The sequence below is a fragment of the Terrapene carolina genome, unplaced genomic scaffold, assembly GCF_002925995.2.
Source record: "Terrapene carolina triunguis isolate 2854851 unplaced genomic scaffold, T_m_triunguis-2.0 Scaffold58, whole genome shotgun sequence".
Taxonomy (NCBI): Eukaryota; Metazoa; Chordata; order Testudines; family Emydidae; genus Terrapene; species Terrapene triunguis.
In genome coordinates, this window is record NW_020664409.1 from 4524263 (window position 1) to 4550142 (window position 25880).

The following is a 25880-nucleotide window of genomic DNA, read 5'->3' on the forward strand; positions in this document are numbered from 1 at the left end:
AGGACTGAGGAGCACAAGCGTTATCAGACACCAGGAGGAAGGTCCTGTGGTGAGAAAAAGGAAGGTGTTTGGAGGAGGCCCTGGGGAAGTAGCCCAGGGAGTTGTAGCTGTCATGCAGCTGTTACAGGAGGCACTATAGACAGCTGCAGTCCACAGGGCCCTGGGCTGGAACCCGGAGTAGAGGGCGGGCCCGGGTTCCCCTCAAACCTCCCAATTGACCTGGACTGTGGGTTCTTCCAGAGGGGAAGGTCTCTGGGCTGTTCCCCAACCCACATGGTGAATCTCTGCGGCAAGAAAATCCGCCAATAAGCGCAGGACCCACCAAGATAGAGGAGGAACTTTGTCACACTTTCCATACCCATTCAGTCTTTACCCTCTATGTTGAGTCTTCGAGCAAGTGTGCCCATGGGATTGTGGCTTTTGTGATGTGAAACACCTACCTACCTGGGGTTGGAGAGAGACCACCAATGCATTTCACATAAGCTGCCAAACAACCATCAGATGAACGTGACTTTAGTTACTATTACCCTTAGCTGGATTTGAAGACGTGACTGAGAGTTGAAAGGTTCTAGGTTCCATCATCTATCCCTTTATTTAAGAGAACAGTCCAAAGGACTGCACGGGAGGCTATTAGACAACAGATGATCAATGACTCCACTGCAGTTACACCAGGGACCAGATGGTTTCACAGTGGAGCCTCCAAGTATTAGATCGCCACAGCAGTACATGAAAACCAAATAAAAGTAAAAGAGAGGACAGCAAAGGGCCTTCTAAGCTGTGATATTTAGGGAGGGAAACAGAGAATTCTAGGTCACAAGGAGGAACTTATAACGAGGAGAGGGGCAATAGCTGAGTATCCATGAGGTTCTCCCCCTCCAAAACGTTCATATAAAACGTACATTTAGAGGCCTGTTCCTGAAAAGAAAAATGTGTTCATGCACAGCACAGATTTAGAGGGACACAAAATTAATTAGAGGACAGATCTACTAAACCATAGTTGTGACCTTGGCCTGGGAACATGAGAAGAAGATCTTCTAACCTCTGTGTCATCCCCATAGTGCCTTTTTATTCTATAGGTAATGCATTGTAATTAATTGAACTCAGGGCAGGAAAACAGGAAATCCTGAGCTCTAATCCTGGTTTTGGATTATTGCTACTCATGTTAGACTTGTAAAATTGGATTTGGGACCAGTGTTTCTGTGTTTGGAGAACTCATTTTCTTTCTGCGGTATGGTGTGTACAATAAGAGTACAATTGAACAAGATCTCTAGCATTTTAGAATAACATGTTTGCTTTATTATTATGGGTCCTAATATTCATCTAATAGCCATCTAGCACATCTTAGTTCCCCAGCCAGCCTTTGTGAAGTTTTTTTTTATTTTGTTGCCCATGAAATATATTTTTGAATTAGCTAATTCATAGTAGGCACTCTCCTTTCAAAGATTAGGAATTTGAGAACTCAGAGTTTCCCCAGAGGGAAATGTTATTGCTGTAGAGTTATTATTGCATTGTAGATGCAATTATTATACTTCTGTCATTCTTTTTTAATGAAACAGTAAAGTATAAAGGATGTTCCATTTGGGGATGGAGGGCTAAAACCTGATCCTGAATGACAGAAATCAAAGGGAATTTTGTTGTTAATTTCAGTGGGAAGAGGATCAGGGCCTTAGTGCCTGACTTTTGTGCTAGGCTATGGCTTTATCTTTTGAAAGCCCTGAGAAATGCAATAATTCTCCAAGAAAATACTGAGTGCCTGGCTGTGATATTCCTTGTGTAAAAAGGATGTTCATTTTTAAAAAGGGATTTTATTGGGTTAGTGATATCATACCTGTGATTTTATTGAAGATTACGGGCCCGAGTATGTCATTGTTCAAACAGTCATACAACTCCATTTGTATCCAGAGTTATAAATCTATCTGTTCATTCAGTTTTTTGGACTAGATTCAGAGTTTATGGATTTTCTAGCCAAGATTACATCTATCAGGACATCAGACAATGTGGGGTTTGGGGTATGTTTGGTTGGTTTTTTTTAGTTTTTTAAATACATAAATCCCATGTATTATAGGCAAAATCTCAAGCAAGTTGTCTTATTTTTTTAGGGATAGCGAATTAAGAGAAGCTACATTTTGACTATGAATGGTGATTTTTTTTTTCTGGAAGGCTTAATTTGATGCATGCTGAACAGCCCATACTTTTCTGAAAAATCTTAAAGAGCTTTTCTTGAGTAACCTGTAACTTCTCCTGAGAGTAAAACAATTCCTTACTGAGCTGGAACAGAAGATAATCATAGAAGTGTACGACTGGAATGGACCTCAATACATCATCTAGTCCAGTCCCCTGCACTCAAGGCAGGACTAAGTAATAACTAGACCATTCCTGACAGGTGCTTGACTAACCCATTCTTAAAAATCTCCAATAATAATAAACTTTTGGAGATGTCTCAAGCAGAAGCTGACTCACTTGGCCCCAAGGAGGCCTACAAAAGGAAGTAATCAAAGTAACCCAAGTTTGGGGCTTTAGCCAGAAGGCCAGTTTTACAATATTTTTGACTATCCACAGATGTTTGAGCAAGGCAATAAAGCAAAAAACTGTTGACTGCATTTGCTAAAAATCTTTCCAACAGTGTAAACTAGGGCTGGTTAAAAATTTTCCATTGAAACTGTTTTTCAACAGAAAATTAGGTTTTTGAGTAAACACAATTTTTCATAGAATATTTCAGTTTTTCATTAAAAAACTGAAAAATTTTACATAAAATCAAAATATTTTAATTTGGATATGCTGCTGCAGTGCCTTATGGGAGTTGTAGTTTGGTTGCCTCACATCCTCATTTTGCTCCATGGGCTGGGCTTCCCAGCCAAGCCACATCTCCTATGATGCACCAGGACCTGGGACTCCCATGTAGCTATCCAAGAGGGGAGACTCTGGTAATCATGGGAACTGTAGTCTGACCAGGAGCCCAGCCAATAGAGAAGAATGGGAGCATGAGGCAACCGAACAATAGATTCCACAAGGTACCACTGCAGCATTTTTTATCTTTTTGTTTGTTTTTCTACTGAAATGTTTCAATATTCAAATTTTCTCCAAAAATCAAAATTTTCCACAGGGAAAAATCCATTATCTAACCAACCCCATTCTAAATTCATCTTCACTGGAGCTGAATATAGTCTTGTATCTGCTAGCCGTTGCCTCACTCATGCTCTTTGTATTTGCCTGCATAAATGCAAAAATCTAACTGGAGCTGAATGTTTAAAATAGCAGGAAGGCAAAAGATAGTCGTTATTTGATAGCTGAAATTCAGCAAATGCACCTTATGGGTTTCCCTGGGAAATTAAAAATCAGTAAAGGGAGGCAGGGAGAAGCATTGTCATGAAAGGTACCAAGAGACCTGCAACAAAGAGAACTGTCAGGAAGAACAACTTGAAGGAAGAGAGAGTGTGTCAGGCACATTTTCAGTTTTAACAATATCTTAATGAAGTTTTCTGTCAGGAATTGTACAAGTGTAGATCTCTTATGTTTAATATTGTGCTTCTTTGGATAGGGATTCCTTGCTTGAGAAGCCTTCAGTTTAGCATGTAGGCAATTGAGAACTTAATTAATTGACAAGACAGTGTTTTCCCCCATCTAATAAATCCTAATTGCAGAAGACTGATTAGAGAAGGCTGATTCTCAATAGGAAAATAAGCCCCTCAAGTTTGGTATCCTACTTCTAGCCATGGTTTAAAAACTGATGCTGCAGAAGAAAGTGAAACTCCTAAGCCTCATAAATGCACTTAGCCAGTTGTGTACTGCTGAGCCAGGAGGTGTGAAGGCAGTTCTTTCCTGACCTCTGCTAACAGTTAAAATATGCATGGAAACATGAGATGTGATTACTGTTCTCTTCCCTAGTTCTCTTCTAATCGCCTATACTTAGTATTGGATTGCAGCAAACTTTTGGAAGGCCATGAACAGCATTTCTTTACTCTCTAGCTATCATTTTGGGGACAGGTATGTCACAGTTTCAGGGTAACTGCACCATTGACCCTCTCCATGATCTGCTCAAGGAATGCCCTCTGAGGCCTCCAGCCAGCACCTCTTTCTGGGCAGGAACCCGTGTCCCTTCTCTCCCCAGATTGGGTTTGAGGTTGCAGTTATCTCAAGCAGATCTGACTAATGGCCAACCCCTGCACTTTGCTTTTTTTCCAAGGGCTGTGACCAGGGAATGTAAGTGGTTATAAGTGACCACACAGCTCTTTCAAAGCAGAGTACATTTATTTAAGGACAAAAGCATGCAGAGAAAACATGAAAAATAGCCAAAGGATCATATACTGAATGTACCAGAAGTCACCTATTGACCAAATGGAGGAGTCTGACAGGGCAAAGTTCTTCCAACCTTTCAGCGGGGTTGGATCCTTGCTTGGACCAAAGGTAAGGTCCATTTGCTGAATCTAAAGACAGGCCCCTCTGTCAGGATAAACCCAGTCTTTTATACCAAAAATTTTGCTTTGTCTCCCAGCCTCCGGAAAATTTCCCCTCTCCTCAGGAGGTCATGCCTCAAAAGGCTGGGTATCTGCATAACCAGCCTGGGGATTTTGCATTCATCACCCCTTAGGGATTCCAGATTCCCCAGGGAAAACCTCTATTGAGCCAAGAACGCACAAAAATGTAACACTTACTGATACAAAAGTCTGTGAATGTTCATGGGGCCCAACTCAATACAACGATCTTTGAAGCTTTTATACTCTCAAGGGCTGGCTCAAGCCTACAAATAACCTTACATTAAATACACTGTAAATACAATAGTTTTAGGATAGGCCTTTGCTCATCGTAGCTGTCACAAGGTAATCTAAACTACAGAAGAGGTTGCATAGTGCTCATGACTCCATTTAGATTTTTCTTATGGTCCTGTCAGGAGATAAAGCCAAGGGGCCAGGCTGTCAGCTGGTATAAATCAGTGTAGCTCTATTGGTTCAGTGACGCTACATTGATTTATGCCAGTTAAGGATTTGCCCTAGAGAGTACATTTTTCATTATGAGATAAATGCTTGAATGCTTAAATCAGTTTTTACTCATTCCTCACTCAGACAAAAACAGAAGTCACAGGATTTGGCCCTGTGTTCAGAAATGGCCAGCATTCACTTACTCTGATGTCTGAAAATGAGATTTTTAGCTGATCCTTTTTAATCCCATTTTGTTTTTTTACTGCGGGCAAAAGGCCCTTGATAGTAACATCCTCCTCATAAAGTCACACAAATTGCTCCTTTTTCTTACTGTGTGCTGTTTGTCCCTGTGGAAATGGTCACATGCTCAGTGGCTGGAATCTGGCCTCAGCATTCCTCTGATGCATCTTCCTGAGAACTCTCACAATGTGATGCACAAGAAGCATTATGTAACTCAGTCACTAGAGCTACATATTGCCAAGTTAAACTGTGTGATTTTTATTCTTTGATTCCCATACCCTGCTAGTAACAAAATGCTTTTAATGGCCTCCTAACAATAAGGTGAACTATCTAAGCATCCCGTTAGCAAGAGTTACTGTATCTTAAGGATAATAATAATAAATAATAATCTTTGAATAGCACATTCCATCTTCAGAGTGCTTTACAAACATTCATTCATTCTGAATTAAGGATGAGTTTCTGTCATTTTCAGCACTTTTCCAGTGAAGTAATTGTCCCGTCAACCATGGCAAAGAGACCAAGCTAATGGTCCTAATTCTCTACTGCATTAAGGTCACTTTTTGCTGCTGCAGTGGTGTAAATGAATCATAAAACCAGCATAACTGGCCATGGGATTATACCCCCTGCATATGTGAATCTTCATAGAGCTGAGTGGTGATACCTCTGGCATAGGGTGTATGCCTAGAGGAAGTCCCAGCATTGCTGTGAATCCCAGCTGCTGTAACAACTCCTTGAGGCCATAGGGAATGAGCATAATATAGAGCAGTCCTCAGGCTGCTGTAATTTATGCCTGGGTACCAGATGGGCACACAGTAGCTCCAGGATCAGGGGAGTGCAAAGATGACTTGAAGAAACTGCTGCACTTCCCTCCTGTGATGTGCTGTGCATTCTTTGGCTGCAGCTGCGGATTGGGGCCAGTGTGTTCTGAGAAGCCTGAAATCATTTCCTAAACTCTGTCAGACAGTAGCCCTGATCCTACACCATATCAGGCGGCCTCAGCTTCCATTTATTTAAACGAGAGTCATCAACTTCCCTGATGTAAATGACTGCATTGTGTGTGGAGGGTATTCAGCACAGGATCAGGCCCCAAGTTCATGTTTTGGATGGTGATTAATGTTCTGTTACTGCTCCCATTGAAAGCAATGACAAAACTCCCATTGATTTCAATGGGTGTAAGAGCAGGCTCAACAAATGTTAATTTCTGAGGTCATCTTGCTGGTTTTCTTTGTTTTTCAAATACCCCTTTCTGCTACTCTCTTGCTTTCTAGTTTGTTTCTGTTTGCAGTCTCCCTTTTGTAATTAGATCTTATTTGTTGTGACTGTATTACGTACAGGTTGACTGCCAAGTGATTTCAATTCATGTTCATTTGTAATTAGTACATTTAATAAAGCTGTCCAAGGGGGGAGTGAGAATGGAGGAGGAGGAGGAGAAGAGGAGCTGCTATTGTTCTGCAGTCTGCAAAGCCTAACCAGGCCTCCTTGTTTCTGTGGACTGGCTTTGTGTTCAAACTCTGTTTGGACAAGTTGGGTACAGTCGGGAGGCTCACACACAGCAGACTGGAGGGCAGGGAGGGAGGGAGGGAGCTAGAACTAAACTTGTCATATTTGTGAAAGTCAGGAAACAGGCATGAAAGGAAGGAAATTAAGTGAAGAAATCTGCACATTAGCAGATTAGCCCAGGGTGGGAGTGGGAGGTTCACGTCTAACATGACACAACACATTTTGGTTTTTGTGGGTTGGAAATAGAAGAGCAAAGTATAGTCCATAATACCACACACAGTGTGGACATACTGTATACATAATGGAGCAATGTCATTGTCTCACTCTCTGCCTTTTGTGCCGCAAAGTCGCTCTTTTACACATTGAACTAAGGAGGATGTGATATGGTCCAAAAACTGATCCTGGATTTTTTTCGCAGACGACTGAGCCAGAGGCCCACTGCTGAGGAACTGGAGCAGAGGAACATTCTGAAACGTAAGTATTTGTACCATTCAGAATTCAACTTGTTAGCTGCTCTGTGTCTTTTATAAAGCACCAAATACAAGTCTGCAGCTATATCACAAATAAGTAATAATATAAGAGTTATGTTTGGGTGGGAATGACTGTGAAAATCACATTCAGTAAGATAACCAATACAAACAGTCTGGAAAGAAAATTCAAACTGAGGGTCATCTTCCAAAGTTCTCACACAGGCAAACCTCCCATTGAAATCCAGTAAAGACTTCAGGATTTAGCCCACAGTTTCTAAACTCTAATCTGTATTGTTCCTTTAAACAAACAAACCTATGGGGAGTTGCAACATCCCTAAAGTAGTTAATGATATTTTAAAGCCACAAAATCTACCCAGACAGCCTGATCCTGTTCCAGTTCGTATGAGTTTTACCACTGATTTCAAGGAGAGGAAGATTGAATCTGAAATAACAATTATTCTAATGAACAAATCAGATATTGAAAAAGTATGGCAGTTATTTTTTATCAAATCAAAATGGTTTTAAATATGAAAAAGATAAAGCTGTTTATTTGAAGATAACTAGTCAGAAAGTAGAGAACAGCAGGAATACAATTTTCACTGACGCTCTTGCGTGGGTGATGTATCCTGCATCCTTTCAGGAGCATGGAACTAGAGTATAAAAAAAAATCTACAAGAAAAAATATTCTAAAATAACATGTTTAAATTCCTTAGTGTCTCTTTAGGTAGGATCCCATTGTTAAACATTGCATATTTGTTGTTGTTTTGTTTTATTTCTACATTGAACAGAATCCAAGAGGCATGTAATGGGTGATTAGCTCTCTAGAAATTAGTAAAATTAATTGATTAAATACCATGAAATCAAATTTTTAACATGTTTCAGTGGTGTAGTTAGCGAATAAAATGTGCTGGCACTGCAGTGGTTGGTTTTCTGTAAATATGGCACATGAATAGACAGGTAGCTATAGATATAGAGATAAAATTAGATTAGCTATCAGAGCCAATTTAAGCAGATATGGGGTCATCATTCACTTATGAGTGTGTCATCTCCTACTATATTCTCTAAACTTCTATGCCATGTCAGGTGGAGGGAATCAGTCTCCTGGGAGAAATTATTGAAAAAAGAGCTGATGTGTTCAGAACCAAATTCTCCAAAGAGCTCATATTATCACCCCAGAATTCCCAGTCAGCATGAACCATCTGGTACCACACATCACCTGGCACTGGAGCATGACCAGTAACCACCACACTGGTAGTGGTGCGGGGGGAGACGGGGGACCAGGCTGCAGCTTTGGCGGCATTGTCTGAACCATTGACTTAATGGCCAACATTTTAAAACCTAGGTTTCTAAAGATAAGCTGTTACAAGTAAAATTTTCAGACATGCCCAAGTCACTTAGGAACCTAAGTCTCATTGGGACTCAGCCTCTTGAGTCGTTTAGGGATTTTTTTTTAAATGGGACTTTAGCTCCTAAGTGACTTAAATGTATTTGAAACTATTACCCTAAATCTAGAACTACATTTCAGCACCTAAATAAAACATAGATCTAAACATAGATCTGCCATAGAACTCCATATGTCTTGCTAAATGAAAAATTTCCTAAATACTGGGGGGGAAATTGTTACATAATAATTGTATTTATAAGCCACCCCACGCCTTTGCTGAAGCACCTACATGATGAACAAATTATTGAAATATTATGTAATGAAAACATGAAATATTAAAAATCTAAACTAAGGACCATCAGATACCAGTATGGTACAGTATTACAAGACAGCATTGTTCACTCCCCCTTGAATAGTTCAGTGACGCAATTTAAATAAATATCTAAGACCATAGCTAGATGGACAAATGGATGGATGATGTGAAACAAGAAAATTAAGTCCAAAGATCTTATCCCAAACAAGTGAAACTATTTTTGTTAGCCCAATTCACAATACAGTAAATGAGCACATGGTGTTTTTCAAAGTTAAGCAGGTAGGTTTTCCTCTGTGGCTAGAGCTGAAATTTCCTTGATGCACTTGTCACATTTGACATCACTGTGTTCTTATATCAAATGCAATTGTGTCAGTATCCGTTCCATGTGGGGGAAACAAAATGAGGCAAAATGTATTTACTCAGCCAGGCTTTGCTCATGCAAAGATCACCTGTCCATTTCCTAGCCCCACTATGATGGAATGAATAAGATAGTCTTCCTGATTAAATTCCAAAAGCACAGGTACTCCTAGCACAAAATCCACTGCCACAGATGGCACTCGTAAACTTAGGGTTGTCTCAGAAGAGGAGCTGAGGGCCTACTGCTGAAAGGTGCTGAGTACTTCCCGTGAGATGCAACATGCCCTCAACTCCCATTGACTTAAATAGGAGTCAAGGGCAGGAAGCAGTTTGGGTGAGGAACACAGCACCCTGCAGTTTTGTGTGCTGGATAAGCATGAAGATTGAACTGATGCTCACCCATGCAGAGGGTCCTTCCAAGGCATGGGTGAGGCACATTAGTTTGTGAGGAAACTTGCATGGTGACTGCAGGGCCGGTACAAGGATGTTTCGCGCCCTAGGCGAAACTTCCACCTTGCGCTCTCCCTGAGCCCTGAGGCAGCTCCCCTCCGCCCTGAGGCACCCCCCCCCACGGCAACTCCCCACCACCCCCTCCACCCTGAGGCACCCCCCCCACGGCAGCTCCCCACCTCCCCCGCCAGGGGAGCTGTGCGGCAGCTCCCCACCCCAGCTCACCTCTGCTCCGCCTCCTTCCTGAGCACGCCATCGCTGCTCCGCTTCTCCCGCCTCCCAGGCTTGCGGCGCCAATCAGCTGTTTGGCGCCGCAAGCCTGGGAGGGAGAGAAGCAGAGCGGGGCGGCGTGCTCAGGGGAGGAGGCGGAGCAGAGGTGAGCTGGGGCGGGGAGTTCCGCTGCGTGGTGCCGCCCCCCCTTACTTGCTGCAGGCGGCCCTCCCTGCGCCCCCCTGCCCCAGCTCCCTCCGCATAAATGCCAACAACAACCGGGGCAGCTGAAGATCCAGCCGCCGCGGTCGCCGCCGAAGAAAATGCCGCCCCCCAAATGCTAGTGCCCTAGGCGACCGCCTAGGTCGTCTAATAGGTTGCACCAGCTCTGGGTGACTGCATCGGTGATGAAGAGAGGACTTCAGCTTTTAAGGATGCCAGGTTGGCACCTTCAAAGAGCATGAATTCCCTGTAAAAAGGCAATGAGATTGGATCTGACACAATTTCAGTTGAAATGTCACACTGGCACTGACGTCAGGCCTGAAAATTCCAGTTCTTCTCACACAAAGAGGCTAGCGAGAAAGAGGGGATCTCCTGACCACTTAAAACAAAACACACAAAGCAACAGTTTTGTAACCTCTCTAGTTCTAAAAGGACTTCATCAATTTTAGCCATGTGTTAAAAAAAAGAAATCACCTTCTGGCTTCAGACAAGGACAGTTGCCAATGACCAGCTTTCACTTGGTAAAGGTTTCACCCTACCCAGTTGTCTCTAAAGCTTGGTAACTGGGCTGAGGGAAACAAGGCGACAGGAAAAATAGTGCCGTTGTTGAGAAGCCTCATTTCTGCCCTTTCAGACACTTATTTAAATTATAAATTAATGGAGATATCCTATCTCCTAGAACTGGAAGGGACCTTGAAAGGTCATAGAGAACAGCCCCCTGCCTTCACTAGCACGACCAAGTACTGATTTTGCCCCAGATCCTTAAATGGCCCCCTCAAGGATTGAACTCACAACCCTGGGTTTAGCAGGCCAATGCTCAAACCACTGAGCTATCCCTCCCCCACTATTTGTAGTCTTCCAGCCAATTTGTTTTATTCTGAACCCTGTTAGAAGCTGTTTACCTCTCCCAATTCACAGCCTGATCCTTCAAAGATTTACTCAATGGCACTGTTTCTGTGAGTAAACTGTTGATAGGATCAGCTCCTTAGATTTTGTGGAACGATAAATCAGTTTGATTGGGGACTGATTGGAGGGAGAAACTATGCAGGGAACTTTTAAAAAAAGGAAGAAAAAGAGAAACAATTTAGCAATACATGTATTCCAAATAGTATAGAAAAAGTGCTTGGGATCTGTCCCCTGCTGTCTTCTTATACTTCTGCTATAGCATGAAAATCCTTCCTCCGGAAAATTTTATTTTAAAAGTATTACTGGAAATCTGTCATTTGAAATTAAAGGGCCCTATTATAATAGGAGACAGTCATGCGCAGCGTGTCTTGAATTGGTGCATTTTTAGTGGGAAATCCTGGTCCCACTGAAGTCAGTGGGAGTTTTGCAATTGACTTCACTGGGGCCAGGGTTTTGCCTCTACTGATTAGAGCCTCAGACTGGGAATCAGGAGACCTGGTTTCAAATCCTAGCTCTGCCTCCAATTTGCTCTGTGATCGTGGACAAGTCAAATCACTTCTCTGTGCTGTACGGCTGGTCTATGCCCACTTTTGAACACCAGTTTAACTGCATCGTTTTAAATAAACTCCTGGTGTGGACACTTTTTTAGATCAGTTTGAGTGCCTTAAATTGGCTTAACTTAATTCAGTTGGTAACTGAAAGTTTTAAGACTACTCGCAGTAGGGATTTGCCCGGATTGAGCTACATTGGTTCCAGCACCAGTTGAGTTAAATCGGTTCTCCCCCTGTGTGTAGAACAGCCCTTAGTTTCCTTTTCTCTAAAACAGGGGTAATATTTACCCACCATTGTAAAATACTTTGAGATCCCTTGGATGAAAGGTACTGTGTACAATAGACTGTATGTGTAAAGTAATAGTATATTATTATTATTTCTTGACTCATTGAAGGTACTCCACCTTAGGAGTCCGCTCCAGCAGCTCAGTAATGAACACTTTGTTGTGGCTTATTGCTTAGTTAGCTCAGCTATCTGTGTATTATGATTGTGCCTAGACAATGGGGTAAACTTTTCAAAAAGAGTCTAAATAAGGATATGGCTTCACTGCAGAGTTAACTCCTCTTGAGTTAGTCTAGTTCAAGTGAGAGCCAGACACACAGTGAAATAACACTCGAGCTACACAAATTAATTGTGTTAGCAGTTGACAAGTGGGGCTGATTCTAGCCGGTATCCCCTCTTGGGTCAGCCAACACTCAAGTTATTCTCGGGTTAACTCTGCAGTGAAGACAAGCCCTAACTGACTTAGGAGCATACATCCCATTGCTTAAATTCCTACATCTCACTGACTTTCAATGAGATTTAGACTTGTAAGTGCCTAAGTCACTTTTGAAACTGTGACTTTTAAGAGCTTTGGAAAGTTTTGCCCTGAGCCTGTTTTTTACGTTTCGGGATCAATGAGGCTTGTGAAAGTTTAATAGAGCTGGCAGTGCTCGATATTACTTTCCTGAGCCTTTGTGATACAGGCTTGTCTTGGTAAGAAACTGCCATGTGGCCTATTTGGTTTTAGTTTGTTTAGCATGTTGCCCCCAGTGTTGGCTGTTGTGCTCCTGTGCTGTGTTATGCAAGGCCCAGATCAGAAGGACCTTCTCACCACTCTGTTAGACAATAGCTCAGATAATGGCAGTCTGTCTGGGACTTTACCCACTACCCCTATTGTGAGTTTCGTTTCCAGACCCTCCACTGAGTAGCTGTGGACAAATTATCCTGTGGCCAGGGAAAAAATACTTCTGCTTCTTCCCAAGCTCCTGCCCTCTCAGCCTGTTCTTCTCAGAGGCTAGCTGTATTATCACTGTCCACCGATAGGCCACCAGAATGCAGACAATGGTTTCTGGAGCACTGGCTGTCTGCCTGGTAATGCTAAAAAGTGAAACACACGAAGTAAAATTCATGCTGATACTGAGGCAGAAGATGTGGATATTTCATGAGGCATAGAAGAAAGTGCAGTAGCAAATGAGTAGGGAAGTTCGCTGTTCCCAGAAGGACTTTCTCTGCATCTGACAAGCCCTGAAATATAAGTAGGGCCCTACCAAATTCACGGTCATGAGAAATACCTCACAGACTGGGAAATCTGGTTCTCCCCCCACCCCCACGTGAAATCTGGTCTTTTGTGTGCTTTTACCCTATATTATACAGATTTCATGAAGGAGACCAGTGTTTCTCAAATTGGGGGTCCTGACCTGAAAAGGAGTGGCGGGGGGTCACAAGGTTATTTTAAGGGGGTCACAGTATTGCCAACCTTACTTCTGCACTGCCTGCAGAGCTAGGCGGTCGAAGAGTGGTGGTTGCTGGCCTGGCACCCAGCCAGTAGCAGCACAAAAGTAAGGGTGGCAATACCATACCATGCCATCCTTTCTTCTGTGCTGCTGTCTTCAGAGCTGGGCAGCCAGAGAGTGGCGGCTGCTGACCAAGGGCCCAGCTCTGAAGGCAGCAGTGCAGAGGGTGGCAATACCATACCATGCCATCCTTTCTTCCACACTGCTGCTGGTGGTGACTCTGCCTTCAGAGCTGGGATCCCGGCCAGTAACTGCCACACTCTGGCTGACCAGCTCTGATGGCAGTGCCGCCACCAGCAGCAGCACAAAAGGGTAGCAGTACCGCAACCCCCACTACAATAACCTTGCGACACCCACACCCACACGCACACAACTCCTTTTTAGGTCAGGATCCCTACAATTACAATACTGTGACATTTCAGATTTAAATAGCTGAAATCATGAAATTTACTATTTTTAAAATCCTATGACTGTGAAATTGACCAAAATGGACCATGAATTTGGTATACTGATGTAGAGGCTTATTCGTTGCATACTGTGCATTTTGATCATGCCAACAGTCTAGAATCATGTAAATCTTTTTCTAGCTCGGAATGAGCAAGAGGAGCAGGAGGAAAAACGGGAGATAAAGAGAAGATTAACACGCAAGGTGAGAGGCAACTTTTATACTGTTGTAGTCCAGCTGGAACTTTCTACTGACTGCATAAAGCTTTGCCTTTTTCTTTTCCAGAGCACCCTTTTTAAAAAGAGAACTTAAAATATTATTGAACGAAATCTTAAACAACTGTCTATGCATTTAAAGGGCGAAAACCCAGGGGAAAGAGAGGAGCATCTCTGGGGACTTCCAGGGCAATTATTAGAAATAATGGAATGAAAATGAGCAAAGGAAAATTTAGGCTCAAGAGCAGGAAAGCATTTCTTAAGAGTAGCCTGTAAGAGTAAAAGCTTAACATTGATCTAATGCTATTTCCATTGAAGTCAGTGGCTCCCAATGATTTCTATGGGAGCAGAGTTAAGACAATGCTGAGTGCTTTTGAAAATCCTACTCAAGCCACATTATACTGGGGAGTGGACTTTTAATGGAAGGGAACTGTTGCCTTAACATTTAAAACTAGATAGGAACAAAGCCGTGGAGAATAGTGTGTAGTGCAGGAAAGGGAACAATCCTGTCTTGGCAGAAGAGGATGGACTAGATGACCTAATAGGTCTTTGCCATCTATGATTTTTCTACTCTTAAGGTTAAATAGTAATAATTTTATATATACTTGGTGAGCTGGTGTGAATCATCATAGAGCAGTGGTGGGCAACCTGCAGTCCTCCCATTGGCCACTGGGAGCTGCGGGCAGCCGGGCCTGCGGACGGTCAATGTAAACAGTCTTGCGGCTCGCCAGTGGATTACCCTGACAGGCCGCAGGTTGCCCACCACTGTCCTAGAGCCATTGATTTCAGCGGCACTATACTAATTTATATTCGTTGAGGACCTTGCCTGTTGTTTTTAAATAAAGTTTGTTTGGCAATTATATCAATATTTCCCATATGAGGAGAGAGATGGAAGAAGCACTACTGTGAACTCATACCGTTAAATAATTTTCTTGTCCAAACAATTTTATAAACACCAAGAAGTTGAATAGAGAGTTGTAACATATATAAATAATAAAAGTGATAAAGGACTATAAACAGGATATATGTTGTAATATGAAAACAAAAGTTTTAATTCCAGGCTAATATTTGGATCAGTTCATCTTCTGTCTAACCTGGCTTCTTTCACCCTTAGAAATAATGGCCCAGAGGCAGTCTATAGCTCTATCTTGTCAATGGAGCTATGCCAATTTACAGATGAGGATCGCCCACTGAGCTATAATGTTTTAAAAAAAACCCATAAATTCCTGACAACAAGACTAAGCACATTTCCACTGCCATCCTGTTATACCGATGTTTGAGGAAAAGAATCAATTCACACTTCAAGGCAAAGCTCGGGTTAATCTCTGCACAGAAATTGCAAATATCATTTTGCAAGTCTTTCATTCTTGTTATATTTAGACAGGCAAACATGTACAGGAATCCAGTCCAAATGGTAGTGCTATTTGCTAAACAAACATGCAAGATAGAAACATTGCATACACACACAAATAATTGCCAAAGAATCTGGCTTTCATATACCAACGTGCCCTGTCACTGTACAGTTCCCCGCCACACACCCGCCCTTCAGGAAATGCAGAAGGCAAGAGCAGCTACTTGCACTGAAGAGGTCACCACTACAACGACTAAAGTGTTCTGTCTACTGCAGTGGTCTCCAACCTTTTTACGCCCAAGATCACTTTTTGAATTTAAGGGCAACCTAGAATGAACCCGTCCCCTTCCCCAAAGCCCTGCCCCACTCACTCCATCCCCTGCTCTCTCCATCACTCACTTTCACCGGGCTGGGGTGGGGGGTTGGGGAGGGGGTGCAGGCTCTTGGCTGGAGCCGAGGGGTTCGCAGTGTGGGAGGGGGCTCTGGGCTGAGCCTGGGGCAGGGGGTTGGGGTGCAGGAGGGGGTACAGGGTGCTGGCTCTGGGAGGGGGGGTCAGGGATGGGGCAGAGTGCTAGGGTGCAGTCTTCGGGAGGGGGCTCAGGGCTGGTTTGGGGGGCTGGGGCTTGGGGTGCTGCGGGGGCAGTGCTTGCAGGCAGGAGCAGCATGCGGAGGGAGACCCCCGCCCCCGGAGGCACGCTGCCCACTTCCGGGAGCGGCATGGGGCCGGGACAGGCAGGGAGCTTGTCTTAGCAGCAGCCCCGCTGTGCCACTGGAGATCGCGATCAACTGGGAGATCCCAGTTGGTGACCACTGGTCTACTGTATAACTGCAACTCTACCTGTGATCCTGAAGATTTCAGTTACTTGACAGGCAATTCCTGTTCGCACTTGCAAACAATAGCAACAGTTGAGTCTGTTACTGCACACCCTCCATTCCCATTAAACTAGGTTCTTTGACACTCATATCACACTCTAGACACGTTCCTTTTGGCCGTTTTTGGACTTTTACTAAATAAGGATATGATCTCATGAGCCCTACACGTACTATAATCACACTGAATTTCAGTGGGAGCTTTGTGCATGGAAAGCTCCTGGGATCAGGCCCTAAGTGGATACATGGCTTAGGTGGTTTATCTGTTTTCAATTTTTAAACTAATTGTTCTAGTGACAGCTTCTAATTGTCTGTAATTATACAGAAAGAACCATGGTACTTCACTATTATTGGATTTTGCTGTGATCTACGAATGTACTGTGTCCCTGTAGATAACAAATGCTCAGAAATCACTAGAGAGAAGGAATGAATAAAGTTTGAAAGTTGACAAATAACAATTAGGAATGCCAAGTACCTGGTGAATTTCAGAAAGATTACAATTATTCCCCAAGCTCTCACTTTCATGAATATGGCCCAGATATGTCTCTGCATCATGAGTACCGGGGCAGGTTCTCTCTGCCCAGCTGTACTGAAGTCTTATTAACAAAGGATGTTAAACCTGAGATCAGGGACAAAGCTAACTGGTCTTTCCAAATGTTTACTCCACTATACTTGCCTGTTTCTGGGTGGTATTTAATGTACGCACACACAGAGCAAATTCAAGGTGATGAAATATATGCAGAGCTTTATTCAAGAAGCATTGTATGTTTAACAACAACAGGGAAAGATGGTTCTGTAGTGTCCATTCTAAAGTCTCTTAACTGTAAAAACATTAAACAACACAAATTGTTACCCATCTGATTTTGTGAGACCATCCTGTCTTCAATGGAACAGTTCCACTTCAGTGACCAGGGGCACCTCCAGAAATTCTTCACGTGAACCACGCTCGCCTTGCGGCGGCTGGGCGCCTGTCCCATGGGGCTGGGCCCAGTTCCCAGCTCTGGGCATTGCAAATTGTCATACAGGGTCACAACCACCCTCAGGTTTGCCCAGCAACCACTCCATCCACGAGCTACTGAGCGAAACCTGAGTGGCATTGTGACCTCACATGCCAGGTCGCAACGCCATTTGATTTGGGGGCCTCCCTCTCAAATGGGAGGCTAAGGCAAACTGCCCCTTTCCCTTCCCCCCACCACCTCTGGGCAAACCTACTGTCCAACTGGTACCCCTGCCATTGCTATGCACCATGCATAATACACGTGTGGCTGCGGGCACCACTGACCGTGTCCTTGAAAATCTTCTAGGACTGGCCTTTTGTCACAGGATGATGATGTATTGAAATATGACGCACTATAATGACGTGAGATTTTACCCCATGGGCAAACTGTTAAAGGTTACATTTTTAATACAGACATCCAAATGGAGACCTCTTCAAAGCCCAGAAAGGACTGGAAAGGAGCCGTTGATGATTTCATAAGCTTCATTACACAGAAATCCTCAGTGCAATTCAAAGAGCAACTTAGATTTACTGTAAATCTGAAACCTGAAATAAATCTCTCACGGACCTAGATCCAGATCAGGGACAGAGTAACGCATTCCTGAGGTGTGTGTGGAAGTCCTAAAGAATGGATCAGTGGTCCAGGGGCACTGTAGATGGATGAGAAACTTCATAGTAGGGGAAGCACTGGAGAGAGTGGGTCAACAGGATGCATCAAGGAGTTTCAGGATGGTGAGGGAAGGCAGCCGAGGCTGCAGATGAACATCACAGGGGTTGTTGAGGAGTCTGTACAAATTGTTTCCTCTTCCTTCTTTCGTATGGCAACTTAAAATGTGACAGTTGTTTCCTGTATGGCTCAAATGCTGATAGCCTAACCCACAGAAAGTTCAGTTTGGTTTTGTAAACTGGTTTTTTGCCTGTGTTGTCCTGGAAGTCTAATTCCAGCTTCTGTGGATTTCACTATGTACCTACATCTCTCTCTAGTTATTTACATAGCGCTCATCACCGCGCAGGCTGTCTTGGCCCATGCGAGTGTGAATACAGTGCCCAGCGGTCGTGCCTCAGCCTTCTCTGCAGCTTCTTACTGAAAAAAAGGCCAAAACTACATGTTCTTCTTCAGGTGGCCTCTGCACATTCCCACCCTTGGGATGAACTGACAGTGCATTTTGAACGAGCAGAACCTTCAGTTAGCAATGCCCGTTGGGGAGCAGTCTCCTGGCCCCTGCTCCTCCCCTTGCAGCCCCTAATGTCAGGGCATGGCACACAAACTACCTTCGTTCCTTCCAACCACATGAGCAGATGGACCAGGAGCCTTGCCAGGTCTTTGGATCATTCCCCGTGCAGCAGCCTTCAATTCGATTTTAATTAGTTCTACATTATTCTTTTCTTTTCTTGTTTTTTTTTTTTAACTAAGGATCTGATATGTCAGAATTAACAACAGCAAAGAAACCAGGGTCCAAGGGAGTGTCTCTTGCCCTGCCGTTTTTCTAAACTCTCCCTTTGGTAACCTTAGAAATGACACACCTGGTTTTCAGTGTTCTGGGTTCACTTTCTAGGAGTAAGATTACCCTGCCAGCTCTCGATGGTTTATTAGTGTCCGCAGTAAGTACCTGGCTAATCCATCATCTGGACAGACAATTTAAAAGAATCAGTCAAGCTATACCAGCTGCATCCTGCCAGTTCCCATCCTGGCAGACGCATCCAGCTTCAGTTTCGTTGGTGGTGGTGGCTGCCGTTCAAAGAGCGAGAGGAAGTAAAGTCCACAATCTGGTAACGCCGTATGACAATCTCTGTTTAAGCAAGGCAGCTCATCGCACCGTCCAGAGAGAATAATGCTGCTTGACAAACTCCCCAGATGTGCAGAGACCACTTGAAGAAGAATGAAGTTTACTCACCTGTAACTGGAGTTCTTCACGGTGGACTCTGCACATTCATCCTCCCTGCCCACCTCCCCCTCTTCCTCCGAATCCTAATTTCAATTTTGTACCTGGGGGGCGGGGGGTGATGAAAAGAACTGAGGTGGTTGGCCCACCGGGCACCCATGGTATAGCCCTGCCCTCCAACCATTCAGAGCCATGAGGAAAGGGGCACTCCAACAGACGCTGCTACTAGAAGCTACCCCAGTATGACCTGCACCACTGGCATATCCAAAGTGTGTGACCATTCAGGGTCCATCTTGAAGAATTCTGATTACAGGTGAGTAACCTTCCTTTAGAGATTCTGAGTCATCGGGAAATGCTGCAAGGAATTTATCGTCTGTTACCGGTGCATGAGTTTTGATGGAAACTGGGGTGGATAGGGTAAGAGTAAATTCCCCATTAGAACTTCCATAGAACCCTAGGAAGATGACGAATAAGTGACGGGATACAGGAACATCTTAGGGCTTGTCTGCCTGTGGCGAAAAGCCCATAATAGCTAGTACACAAGAGCTATTCTGCACTAGCTTCCCATGTGGACACTCTTACTCCTCACTAACAATTCCTTGGTTGATATAGGTTTAGCCACTTTGGAAGTGGATTCATCTAAACCCCACAAAGGCACTCTTAGTGCAGAGCAAGTTCAGCATTTAGTTGCATACCCAGTAACATCCCCAAGGCAGATTGCTGAACCCTACGTTATTCTTGGCTATACAGGGGATGGGTGGTTTGGTTTGCCAACCTGAGGAGACAGCACTTTGGTTTGTTTTAGCTTGCAAACGGGATTGTTATCAAAGGTTGAAATTAGCTGCTGTTTTATCTCCAGAGTTCCTGACGACATTGAAAGAAATCCCCTTCTTCCCCCACCCCTGCTTCCATACAGAGGCTGGTTCTGATCTCATTTACACTGATGGAACTCTATTGACTTCAGGGGAGTTCCTCCTGATTTCCCTAATGTGAGACCAATATCCAGCCCCAGGGATTATACTCCCCAGCTCCCCAATATTCACACACATGCACCCCCTGTATACACCCGAAGGAGGGAAAGATGCATGTATATCTCATTGGCATCACAAATGGGAGCAATGAGAATTCCCACTGCCCATATTTTATGTTGCTTAAAAAATGTTAGGGCTCATTCCAGATATTGACACTGAAACCTGTACTAGAGAACACCAGCCTTTTTAGGAAACTTCCCGTCCTAAAACACTGCCCCAAAGCATCCCGAAGCACACTGGGAGAAAGCTTAGCTTCATTAAAGTCTGTTGCAAAACTTTCATTGACTTGATGAAGCCAGGACTTCATCCACTGGGTACAATTCTTCTCCATCTTTTTTAGTAGACCAGCTTCATTAAGCAACCAGTTTTGTCAGGCTCTTGACTGAATGCTTCAGGCAGGTTTCCCTGTTTTTATAATGGTCACGTAACCCACCTGACCATTATGAGGAGGCAGTCATCAGTTTTACTAGTTGTCCACTAAGTAGTTATTTTTGACCCAAGATACGGTAGCTCATGAGATATAAACTAAATTCCCAGCAAAGGTCTCAGAGCAAATCACCTGAATGTCCTTGCCATGAACAAACACTGAAGTGGTATATACTGTTTTTCTGCTTAAGGACCCAGTCCTGCAAATTACTGAGCATTCAGAACTCCACTGAGGTCAGTAGGATTTGAGGGTTCTGTGCACCTTGGAGCATCAGACCCACTGGGAGCTGAGGATGCTTAGCAGTGCACAAGAGGTGCTCGTCCTGTGCAGTATTGGACCCTAAGAGAGACTGTAAATAGTATGTTAACTATGTAAATAACCGATAACCGCCGTATTTATTGCTGTCTGTCTAAAGCACACACATTCTTTGTAGTAGTCTCTTATTTTATTTATTATTATCAGATCCTTATTTGGTTTAACGTACTGAGTATTTAGTGTGTGTAAATATGATTTTATTATAAAAATTATATGTGAGTATATATAATTATTAATATTCTTCGTATTACCATAGCACCTACGAGCCCTACTCCTAAGCTGTTCAAGCCTTTGTTGCAATTGTGAGCTAACACACCTGAATGAAATAAACTTCAAAGTTCCATGGCATTGAAGCCGTTTGGCGCCTGTGCCTCCTGGACATGTGAGAAGCACCACCCATATACCCACACACCAGCTTGGCACTGTATGCCACGGTGCATCAAACAGCATCCTCGTGTCTGCCTCCTGCAGGGAAAATAAGCAAATTATTTAGTATGGCAACATCACCCAAATATTAAACCAGGTTAAATGTGGAAAATGGGCAAGGAGCTATGAAAGAAAAACAAGTGTATAAAAAAAGCCTTCCCTCACCCCAAAACGACTGCAGTAATTTATCAGTCAAAGTCTGTAAAAATTGACTTCAATGTTTCCTTTGAATCCACCTTTTGAAAACTGCATTTAGTTTACAGGCTTTCATCTTTTGATCAAATGTCATCACCTACTATATAAATAGGGTATTAAATACCCAAAAAAAAAAAAATCCTACTTTTAAATAACGACCAGGGTCTGTCATGAACTGACAAGAGCTCAGAAATGAAAAGATAACACTGACACTTCATCCTTAATTCATGTTGTGGGGAAAAGAGGCACATTGAGGCTAATAAAAGATGGAGTGTCAACCTTATCTTTGAATGTCCTGGCTTTTCGTTCCAGCCTTGATATTATTTAAATGTAGCGGTGGTTTGGGTATTTTCTTACTGGTTCATTTGCGGTTTAGATAAAAATTTAGAGGAGAGATAATCATGTTTAACTGCTACAGAGCTGCCTGAACAGCAATGCTGTAATATTAACAGAGTTGACAGCGTTTGTTTCTCTATTATTTTAAAAGGTACATAACCCCTAATACATAATTTACAATCATATTTGATGTGAGCTGTAATACACAGAGAGAAGGACCATCTACAAGATGGAAATTACCATGGTTACAGCCCAAACATGTTTTGTTTTTCTTGCTTTTGAGGACAGAAAAAAACATGTTCAAGAACCGTGTATTAACCCTGATATAGGCTATAAATAGCTCCTTACCATGTTTTGCAGGTGGTTGTTTTGCTTTTTCTGCCCTGATAAGTAATAAGAGAGTGTGTTTATAACATAATCATGTTTCAGCCAACTTTAGTGGTTGTTGGTTATCTCTGTAGTGTTGACAGAACCACAGAGACAGTTGTACTTTATACACATTTCTCTTTTCAGCTTGACTGACAAAGTACTGTGTATCCCTAAGATAGCTTTGTATTATTGTCTGGAACAAATAGTTCACAAAAGTAGCAAAAAATATTGTACAGGCCGAGATGCACTGTTGTTTTCAAAAAACAAGATGGCCTGGGATGTTGTTAGCAGAGTTTAATGAAGCCCCACTTTGATATCACAATGTGCATTTTCCCCGTCCAACCCGGCATACTCAGTGTCTGCTGTTTTTCCTGAGCGTGGGATTGGGCATAGGCAGTAGCTACTGTTCTCAGGCCACTGTTAGTACAGTTTGCGTAAAAGCGATTGTAATTGTTTTAATTAAATACACACCACAAAATCCTCCCATAAAACTCTGACTTCATATCAAAGATGGTGTGAGAGAAAATAGCTGCTTTTAGAATCTATGCAATTTTGGCTGCATCAGCAATATTTTGCAAATAGTAATCTTTCTTTTTTCTGCTGTAAACCAATAAGGTCCTTCCCTATTAAATCAGCCTTGCAGAAAAGTATTTTCATCCATACAGTAGCAGCAGCAAATATAGGAATTAACCCCATTCACCTCAGCGACGTGTGAACACCAAAACCTAATTGGGACCATTGAAATGGTATCATTATTAAGTATGGGCTTTTTTTAATCTTTGTTCCTTTAAAAAGCTTAGAAAATGTAACATTGAGGAAAAACTGTTAATGTAACATTGGAGTTGCACAGAAATCACAAAGGGTAAATTTTCAAACCATCTACGTGATCTTCAAAAACAATTTAGGCACATAGAAGCCTAAAGCTCATTGAAAGTCACTAGTATTTAGGCGGGGAGGTATTTAGGCACCTAACTCGTATTGATTGATGGCCTAAATACCTTTTGAGGATCTGGGCCTAAGTCAGTTTTGAATATGGGACTTAGGCTCGTAAGTCACTTAGACATTTTTGAAAATGTTGCCCTTCGGCTTATTTGAAACTTTTAATCAAAATTAAGAAATGCAAAAGCTAAGATTATCCCAGCACTATTAGCTCAGCTATGTTGCACATGTGTATTTACCATTTCTGTTTTTCTGGTTAACTGGGTAGCATTATATGTTATGTATATAAAATGTTGAATGGTTTACTCAATCCATTTTCCATTTTAATGCAGCATTTTGAGTTGGCGTAGAATGCCTTCATAATGTTGATTAATTTTGTTGGAATTCCATATTGTTTCACAATTTTCCACATTGTTTCTCTATTTACACTATCGAATGCCTTTTGAAAGTCCACAAAATTGATGGCAAGACTGCCTTGGAATTCAACTGTGGTTTCAATAATCCGACTCAGGGTGAAAATAGCGTTTGTGCACGATCTGCCTTGTCTAAATCCAGATTGTTGTTCACGTAGGATGGTATCCATCTTTCCTTTCATTCTGTTCAGGAGGACTGCTGCTAATACTTTTCCTGTGACAGATAGAAGTGTTACTCCCCTCCAATTTGAATAATTGTTTAGATCACCTTTCTTTAGTAACTTGATTATGATATCGAGGGTCCATTCTTCCAGCACTTTCTCCTCCATCCATATTTTGTTGCATTTCATCACAAATGTCTGAGAAGAATATTGGGAATAACATATAGAGATAGGAAGACAAATGAAGAAGTCAGAAAAATTTCTGGACAAGGCACCCTCTCACAAATAATCTACAAAAGAAGACATTAGTGGCTGGGACATATGCTGAGAATGGAAAAAGAACGCTTACCAAATACCGCCCTTGAATGGAAGCCAGAAAATGCAAGAAAAGAGGAAGACCGCGAATAACATGGAAACGAATAGTTCTGAACGACATCAAGCACCTCAACATGAAATGGGAAGATTTGGAGAGAAGGGCAGTTGACAGTTGACAGGCAAGGATGGCAAATGTGGATAGCCCAATGTGCAGCAAAGCACGGGACGGACTAAGGTCTAAGGTAATATAAAATGTATTTTGTGCCATAAGGCTTATTGTATGGGCAACATGGCCAAGTTAAAATTGCTATTGGAACTTTAACTTTTGCAGTTTCTTACATACTGTGAGTTTAACTGTTCTGCCATAATGCTGGATTAATGCAACTGTTTGAATCGAATACGTATATATAGTCTCTTCTTTAGAAAAGTACATATAATTCCAATTGACAGTAATGGGAATTCTGTGCATTCAAAGAGAATAAATCCCTTACAGCCAAATTCTGCCCTTGGATACATGCACATAGCTGACTACGGTATATGTGGACTATGGGCATATTATTTCTGATTTGTGTTTTTAAGTATGGTTGGCCTACATTTCTGCAGAACTCAGAAAAATTGCTTTGGAACAATGAAGATGGTTTCTTGACATGATGCAATATGTGCCTGAAATTTTTTCTTGTAGTCAATATAATCTGTTAAAAAATCCAATATACTGTGACATAAAATCAAACTAAAGCATAAAGTGAAAAGCTAAATGAGCAAAAGCCATCCTGCCTTCCTTTCCATGAGGTATTACAATGGTAAGTAATGGCGCTTTGTCACCTTTCGAGCATAATTCAGAAAGGAATAGGCTTACTTCCTCAGCCTGCAGCCTCCAGTGCAGCAAAAGAGCACGCATCACAACCCAGGAGTGGGCGTGGGCGGTGGGGAGGTGCTAGGGTGACCAAATAACAAATGTCAAAAATCGGGACACTTTTTTGGGGGGTGGGAGGGGGAATATAGTTGCCTATATTAGACAGAGCCCCTAATACTGCAACAGTGCCTATAATATCGAGATGTCTGGTCTCCCTAGGAGGTGCGTGAAGGTGGCTAGTCACCTTTGTGTTCTCCTGATCTTCCTGTGCCTGTGATGCACTGGGCCAGTCTCTGGTATTAGCTTGACATCTGCTGGGTATCAACAGTAGCCAGGGATCAGTGAAGCATAGGGATGTTCCAGCCACAGTCCCTCCCCAATCTACTGCCCCTACTCCAGCTATAGGGGGGATGGCATATAAGTTGCTATGCCGGCTCTGTGCCACCGAGGGATCCTCCTGCAACCAGCTACTCCAACTCTAGGGCCTTTTTGCACCCTCATATCTGGTATTCAGAAGGCAAAACAGTGATTTGTCTTCCAGCCACTGAATATGCAGAAGGTAATTAAAACCAATGAAGCTGACCATGTTACCTTTGGGACCTACTATCATTATGATCATTCTGCCTGTAAAATAACTCAATGAATAGCACAGGCAGGTGGGGAGGAATTAAGTTTCAGTGCCCTTTCTCCCCTTGTACCTGCAGCTGAGCCAAAGGCCCACAGTGGAAGAGCTGCGTGAGAAAAAGATCCTCATCCGCTTCAGTGACTACGTGGAAGTGGCAGATGCTCAGGACTATGACAGGAGGGCGGACAAACCCTGGACGCGACTCTCAGCCGCCGACAAAGTAAGCCCAATGAGCTTAGGATCCAGTAGCAGCTGTGTATTGATCACAAGGTTCAGTAATGCTGGTGTGACACGACACTGTGAACAAGGGCCTAACCTCAATTCAGTCTCCTTCCAAAGGTGGCGAGGGGAAAGGCTATAATGCCTGGTCTGCCCACAGATTTTGTACCTGCCTAACTATGCTGGTTAGGAATGTGATC

The 25880-nt window shown here is 42.9% G+C and overlaps 1 protein-coding gene across 2 annotated transcripts in view; it reads left to right on the top strand.

Moving 5' to 3' along the window:
• Positions 1 to 25880, top strand: part of PHACTR1 (phosphatase and actin regulator 1) — a 410748-nt gene that overhangs the window by 373495 nt on the left and 11373 nt on the right. For both annotated transcript variants that reach the window (XM_026660202.2, XM_024202986.3), the window contains 3 exons: positions 7075 to 7130; positions 13883 to 13944; positions 25541 to 25681. In XM_026660202.2, coding sequence (XP_026515987.1) covers positions 7075 to 7130; positions 13883 to 13944; positions 25541 to 25681 — 259 coding nt within the window. The remainder of the gene's footprint in view (positions 1 to 7074; positions 7131 to 13882; positions 13945 to 25540; positions 25682 to 25880) is intronic.